Source organism: Myotis brandtii, unplaced genomic scaffold, assembly GCF_000412655.1.
Source record: "Myotis brandtii unplaced genomic scaffold, ASM41265v1 scaffold61, whole genome shotgun sequence".
NCBI classification, from domain to species: Eukaryota; Metazoa; Chordata; class Mammalia; order Chiroptera; family Vespertilionidae; genus Myotis; species Myotis brandtii.
In genome coordinates, this window is record NW_005370318.1 from 3809028 (window position 1) to 3815989 (window position 6962).

At 51.7% G+C, this 6962-nt stretch overlaps 1 protein-coding gene and 1 long non-coding RNA gene across 2 annotated transcripts in view; one reads left to right on the top strand and one right to left on the bottom strand.

Moving 5' to 3' along the window:
• Window positions 1–6: 6 nt before the first annotated feature.
• REM1 (RAS (RAD and GEM)-like GTP-binding 1) lies at window positions 7–6885 on the bottom strand. Its single transcript, XM_014550709.1, has 3 exons — window positions 5922–6885; window positions 4792–4874; window positions 7–1170 (listed from the first exon to the last, which is right to left on the bottom strand). The coding sequence occupies exons 1-3, from the start codon at window positions 6262–6264 to the stop codon at window positions 901–903; spliced, it is 696 nt and encodes a 231-aa protein (XP_014406195.1). The 5' UTR covers window positions 6265–6885; the 3' UTR covers window positions 7–900.
• Window positions 6003–6962, top strand: part of LOC102261632 — an 8592-nt gene continuing 7632 nt past the window's right edge. Inside the window, exon 1 of the long non-coding RNA XR_314358.2 lies at window positions 6003–6080. This is a non-coding gene — a long non-coding RNA (uncharacterized LOC102261632). The remainder of the gene's footprint in view (window positions 6081–6962) is intronic.

The window sequence follows — 6962 nt, forward strand, 5'->3', positions numbered from 1 at the left end:
TCTTGAATGCAGCGAAGGAGTCTAATTTGTGCATCAGAATCATCCGGGGAGAGATTCTGATTCAGTGGGTTTGGGGTGTGCGCTGGGAACCTGCATTTTAACGGAATCTCCTGGGATTGTGCTGCGGAGTTTTGGGGGTCTGCTCACAAAGCATATGGTCTTCCATCTCCAGGATGCCACTGGGCCGGGAGGCCGGGACCTGAGTTCCAGTCCGCAGTGGCTGGTGACCCAGTGGAACTGGCTTCCTCTCTCTCTGGGTCTCAGATTCCATAATTTTTAGATTGGTCCCCGAAAGTAGGGCCATTTTTAGATCTTTATGAGTCCCATCTGATATGTCAACCATTAAAATATCCCCACCTCACTTTAAGTGCTATTTATATATACTAGTAACTTAAACGTTTTGGTTTGCAGTTGCTGGATGGCACAATAGCATGTTTTATAGACAATTAAAGCTTTCTGAATTTGGAATTTATAAATTCTCGCTCTATTTTGCAGCCAATAAATGGAATTTTTAGGTCTCAGTAGTTGAAAATCCTGTAGGACTAGGCCTATCAGGCCTGGTGGATAAAGTGTCGCTGACTAAGGGCATGAGAGAGCCAAATGGGAATTTTTAAGCAAAGAAGTGACAAGGTCAGATCTGGTTCTGGGAAACTGTGGCAGCTGTTGAGAACTGATTAAGTGGGGATACAGAATTAGGGTGGGGGCTGGCCCAGGCTAAAGTGGAAATAACGGAATGGGTCAGAGGCTATGGGAATGGGGTGAAGGGAATGTGGGGTTAAGGGAGGATTTGGGGACTGGTTTGGGGGAGTGTGAGAGGAGACAGGAATGGCTTTCAGGCAGAGGCAAGGAGATGCAGAATGGGGGTGGTAGGTGGCAGGCAGTCTCTGAGATGAAGACACACTAGAGCAGGAACAGTGACAGTGGGGCTGAGAGGAATACGGAGAAGGAGGGTGGACCAGAGGGCTCACCTTCCACGGAGACTTCCCGGCAGCGTGCCAGGTCCGCCTTGTTGCCCACCAGGATGATGGGCACATGGTCTGCCTGATGTGTGCGCCTTAGCTGAATGCGGAGCTCAGAGGCGCTCTCGAAGCTGCCTCTGTCTGCGATGGAGTACACGATGACGTAGGCACTGCCCACCTGCAGGCAGGACTCCTGGCTCCAGCTTTCATCCTGTAGGGGAGGGACCCCAGGCCCATCCTCAGAGGTTACCGAGGCCTTGGCTGAGAAAGGGGCTGGGATGGTTTAATGGGTGGGATGGAGCTAAGGTTTATACTTTGGGCAGGTTTGAGGGACAAATTCTGCCATAATTCCCTGTTCTCCTCTCAAAGTAGTGATATGCTGATCCTCTGTGAGCCTGTTTCTCTGCTTGAAAAATTGGGCTAATGACACTACCTCACTACATTCTCTCATTCATTGGTTCCTTCTATAGGCTGGGCACTAGAGACAAAAAAAAAAAAAAAAAGTTGGTTCCTCTTCCCGCTAAGGAGAGTTTGCTGTTTAGCTGTTCTGGCTTTGCCTGTTTAATGGGATCGGTCATATTAGACAGTTCTTTTGGTCTTCTGCAGTCTCCTCAAAAGAGAAAAAAGGAAGGGGGAGAAGTGAGGATAGAGGCTGATTTCAAGGGAAGGCATTCTCAGGACGGTTCTAAAGAGATGAAGGAGCAACTGTGGGGTGGAAGGATAGGGGGTGGGAGAGGCAAGTGGAGTACTTGCCAAGTTTTTTGACCAAGGAAAGGAAAGAACTGGAATGATTTTGATACTCCATTTTGGATGGTGCTCTGTTGTCAGGGACAGCACTCAGACTGGACCACCTCGGTAACAACTTTATAAGACACAGTTCTTGCCCTCCAAAAGCTCATGGTCTAGATTCTAGAAGGGAGGCTATGGAAATGGAGAGTTATAATGCACTGTGATAAGTACCCAGATGAAAGTAGCTGGAGAAGCCATGGGGGTGGGTGAGGGAGGCCAAAAGAACTCAACCTGGTGGAGTGTGGGAGGGTTCACAGTGGACCTGTGAGTGGGATTTGAAAGGATGAGCAGGTGGAGCAGGAGAGAAGAGAGTGGGCCAGGCGTGGGAAATATTGAGTGTGATGGAGGAATTGTTTGTGAGGGGGAAAGAAGCCAGAAAAGTTATCTGATAACCAAATAAGATAGATGAATAGAAAAGCATCAGATCCATCGTCAACATCATTGTCAAAGGGGGTGAGTTTTCAAGAGCCACATCGATCCTTCCTCGGGTCAAATAACTGTGGGCCGAGTCAGATGGCTGTGGCTGCTCATTCTGGGTTTTCAACCTTGACTATGGACAGGTCCCTTCCTCCCTCTGGGTCTCAGTTTTCTCATCTGTTGAATGAGATGGTGAGTCTTGACCATTCATTCATTCATTGCACAAATATTTATGAAGAATTTGCTCTCTGGTCAGGATCACAAAAGCCAGTTGCTGCATGGACTGGTGGGTAAGAATCTCTTGGGATGTGATTTTAAAATATAGATGCCAGGATTCTACTTATACAGGTTCTTATTCATGAGGTCTGGGGTGAGGCCTGAGAATTTGATTTTTAATTCTCTCTCCCTGATGGTTAGATACTAGTAAGTGAGTGCACTACTGGATGAGCCAAAGGTCCACCCAGTTCTTTCAGATTCTGCCTCTCTGACTAGCCTAACGATGGAAGGAATGGAAGCTTATTCCAACAAGGCTGCTACTGTATGGGCCCTGTTTGGGAGCTACCTTCACAGTCACTGACCAGGGAAACTGGTCCAGTTTTCTTATTTTACTTGTAGGAAAACCAAGGGCCAGAGAAGAGAAAACTTCCTCATGGCCACACAGAGAGCTGGGCACAGAATTCCAGTCCCTGCTTCTAGTCCAGCACTCTTCTTCCTCCGTCTCCCAAATGGAACCCTCGCGCTGAACACTCTTCTTAATCTACTGGACTCTGCCCCATAGGACCCTCAAAGTAGCCCCTCCCTTCCCAGCATCCAAAAAAAATAGCCCCTCCCTTAGCAGCCTGTGAGCTCCATGGGGCCAGAAAACATGTCTGCCTTATTCACTGCTGGGTCTGGCCAATGATTTATACCCAGCAAGTGTGTTTTTTTTTTCTCTTTTTTATCATCACCCAAGGATATTTTTCCATTGATTTTTAGAGAGAGTGGAAGATCGAGGGAAAGACCGAGAAATACTGATGTGAGAGATACACATAGATTGGTTGCCTCCTGCATGTGCCCTTGACCAGAATTGAACCAGGGGACCCTTTGGTCCACAAGCCAATGCTCTATCCATGGAACCAAACCGGCTAGGGCAGCAAGTGTTTCTTAATGACCAAATGGGTGAAGGAGTGGAACCTCAGCTGGAGGTTCAGAAGGTGATGCTCCCAGGGGAGATGAAGGGGCTATCCTAGTGCATAAACGTGCAGACTGTGGGTTCTTCCAGGTCTGGGTTTGGATCTCACTTGCTGAGAACTTTGGACACATTACTTAACCTCTCTGAGCTTCCATTTCCTCATCATAGAATAGGGATCAGAAGAACACTCGCTGTATAATTTTTGTCTTAACTGAATGTCATAATATATGTCCAGTGTTTAGCACAGGGGCTAACACTTAGGAAGAGGATGCTACATAAATGTCAGCTGCTGTTAAGAGAATCATCATCATGCCCTGACCAGTTCGGCTCAGTGGATAGAGCGTCGGCCTGGGGACTGAAGGGTCCTAGGTTTGATTCCGGTCAAGGGCATGTACCTTGTTTTCGGGCACATCCCCAGTAGGGGTTGTGCAGGAGGCAGTTGATCGATGTTTTTCTCTAATCGATGTTTCTAACTCTCTATCCCTCTCCCTTCCTCTCTGTAAAATATCAATAAAATATATTTTTTTAAAAAAAGAGAGAATCATCATCTTTATTATGTTCATTTGGACCTGGGTTTCCTTCTATGCTTGTTAAAAAGAACTGGCTGCACAGCTCCTTCATCCCCAGCCTTTGGGCCCATCACTAGAGCTGTCGCCATTTTTGTCAATCACCCAACACTGCCCTCCTAAACCCTCTGTGGCCAGGCCCTCCCTGAGTTTTAGGGGAGGAACCTACTCCTTAGAGAGATGGAATCTCAGGTGATTTTTAGATCCTTCTCTTTGCTTGGTTGTATTCTTCAAAGTTCTATAGTGAGCATGTACTACTTGCACAGCAAGAAAAACGGAAAACTCAAACAAGATAAGAAAAACACAACAGGGACATGCCCCTGCCTGCTGCTCTCTTCCCGCTCGAGAAGGGGCCCGGGAAGGACACCCTTTGGTTTCCTTTTCCCCTAGCTACTAAATTATAATTAATAAGAGTTGTCATTATTTATGATTCTTCGCCCACGTTTAGCATTTTTTTTTTCATGCTCAAAACTGCTCAACTCTCTGAAGTTGCATAAGAACTTAAAGAAAACAAACAGTTGGTAAAGAAGGCAGGAATGATCGACCCATTTATCAGGTGAGAAAACGGAAGCTCCGAGCGGGAAAGTCACAAAGACACACAACTGGTCAAAAAAGAAAGGGGGTTGAACCTCAGACATTTTGATGCTAAATTCAGTGTTCCTCCCTCTGCACAACGCAGGCGGGTGGAGTGGGATGAGGGGGCTAATATGAGGGGGAGGCTTGCAGGGGAAGAAGCACATCCTGGGATGGCTGTGGAGAGGGGACCAGAGGAGTGAGCAAAGGAGGTGAAGGTCACGAGGTTCTGTCTTTGGTTGGAAAGGCTATGGGGTTTGGAGGGGTCTGGTTCTAGGCTCAGCACCCATCTCCCCAAATCCTGCTTGGACCATACCAGTTTCTCAGCCTCCCAGGTGTCCATGACCAGCAGTGTGGTGTCTTCTCCATCCACTGTGAGGGTCCTCTCGTACACATCTTCTGTAACAGAGGGAAGAGCTGGATCTCAGGAGGAGGGCAGGCCTGGGGAGGGTGTGGCTCCCTAGCCCCTCTTTATGGTCACTGCACCCCCTCTACTTCTCCGTGAAGTGCTCACCACACTCGCGTGATGCCTGTGTCTCCTGATAGGTCAAGAAACTGCAGGAGGAGGAGCCCATGTCTCCCCAGCTGCCAGCATGGTATGAGGCGCACAGTAGGTACTGAGACAGCGTTGGTGGTTGTGTTTGCTGATTGAATGAGTGTGGGGTGGTGGGGTTAAAGTTGGGCTGGGAATTCTCCAGTCCTGCCCTGTCCCTGGCTGACTGTATACTTCAGGCAGGTCATGTTACCCTCTCTGGGCCTCAGTCTCCCCATTTGTCTGTCACACCTACAGGTGCACATATGCTCACCTCTCGTATGGGTTCTCACCCTCAGAGAGGCAGAGCCTGGAGAAAGGGCCTGGCTAGAGTGTCCCCCACCTTCTCTCTGCTTTTAACCAACTCCCCATCCCACTTACCCTAGTCCTCTCAGCCAGTCCTGCGAAAACCTATCTTCATTTCCTCTGCCCTATCCCCACCCCCCATCATCCTAGGGCACCTGCTCGCTGCATCTCGTGGGAATAAAGGAACCCAGGGCCCAGAACTTGGAGTCTGAGAGCCTCCATTTTGGGCAGGATATTAGTTTTGCCACAGGGCGTGGTGGCCATGGGTGGTTGTCTATGGAGCTGGGGTGATCCGAGAGTCAGGGAAGAGTCGGGGCTAGGGGTTTCTAAGCGAGGTGGAAGTCCACCATTTCTTTATACTTGAGACTCAATCCCATATCTCTCACCCATGAAAACTGGCAAAATTCTCACTATTCAAGGAATCTCTCTCCCACAGCCATTGTGCAGGCTGTGCCCTGCATAACTCTAGGGGGGCATGTCCACGTCATAGTCTGTGCGAATGACGCCCCTATGGGCTGAGCAGTGCGTGAGTCGTACAGCTGTTATTGGCAGCCTTGTGCCCTTGATCACTCCTTTGGCCACATTCCAGCCCAGCCCCGCGTCCCTACCTCCCAGCTGTTCATGGAGCTCCCGCTCTTGCTTCCCTGCGAAGAGGCTGGCCAGGCTGGTCTTCCCCACGCCAGGGTCTCCCAGCAGCACCACGCGGTAGAGGGCCTCCCAGGAGCCCTCCGAGTCGCTGGATTCAGAGGACCAGCCGTCGGGGGCAGGTGAAGGTTGCTGGGTGGGAGGGTTGAGGGAGGCCGACTGGCCCAGGCGTGGGTGCCGGGGTTGTGTGGAAGTGGAAGGTGCTGTGCACAGGCCAGGCTGGCGGCCCGGGGAGGACAGGGGCAGCGGGGTGCTGGCTCGCCGTCGCAGGGGCGTCTTTGCTTCCTGCTGCGTGTTTAGTGTCATCCTCGGGAGGGGGCCTTGGCTCCTGCCTTCCTTCTTCTGTGAGTGAGAAGGGGAATGGGCGGTGAGCAGGTGCGCTGAGCCCCTTCTGCAGGGCCCCGAGGTGGCTTCCTCCAGAGCCTCCCTCCTCGGGGTGGGGGCTTCCCGGCTTCAGGCCCAGGGTCTGCCTGGGTCAGGCTCGGAGGGTGAGTGTGCAAGCTGTGCACGCACATGTGTGCACACCCAGAGGCCACTTCCTGTGCCTTGAGGATGATCTCCTCCCCCACGGGCAGCAGAGGGGCAGCAGCGAGGTGATGCCCCCACGAGCACGCACACACGGTGTGCACAGGCCTGCCTCTCCCACTCAGAACACGAGACCCAGGTTCTGAAAGGATCTGAATTACCCGGGACGCCCCTTCCCCGGGCCTCTTCCCCTCGGTTGGGAGATGGGGGTGTGGAGGAGGGGTAAGGGCCCCTGGGGAGGGGTCACTTCCGCTGCCCCGCCTCAAGAGGGCTGAGGAAGAGGCAGGAATGGGTGGGCTGGGACGCTGAAGCGCGTGGGGGTCCGGGGGTTCCCTCCGCGGTAACCCGAGCGCCCTGGTGCCATGGGAACGGCGTGTCCGGCCCGCCCCCTACGTGAAAAATTCAGCAGAGGCTGGCACTGCCTCCCGTGGCTGCGGGGGGCGGGGGCTCCGAGGCTGCAGGGGGCCAGGCTTGGTGCC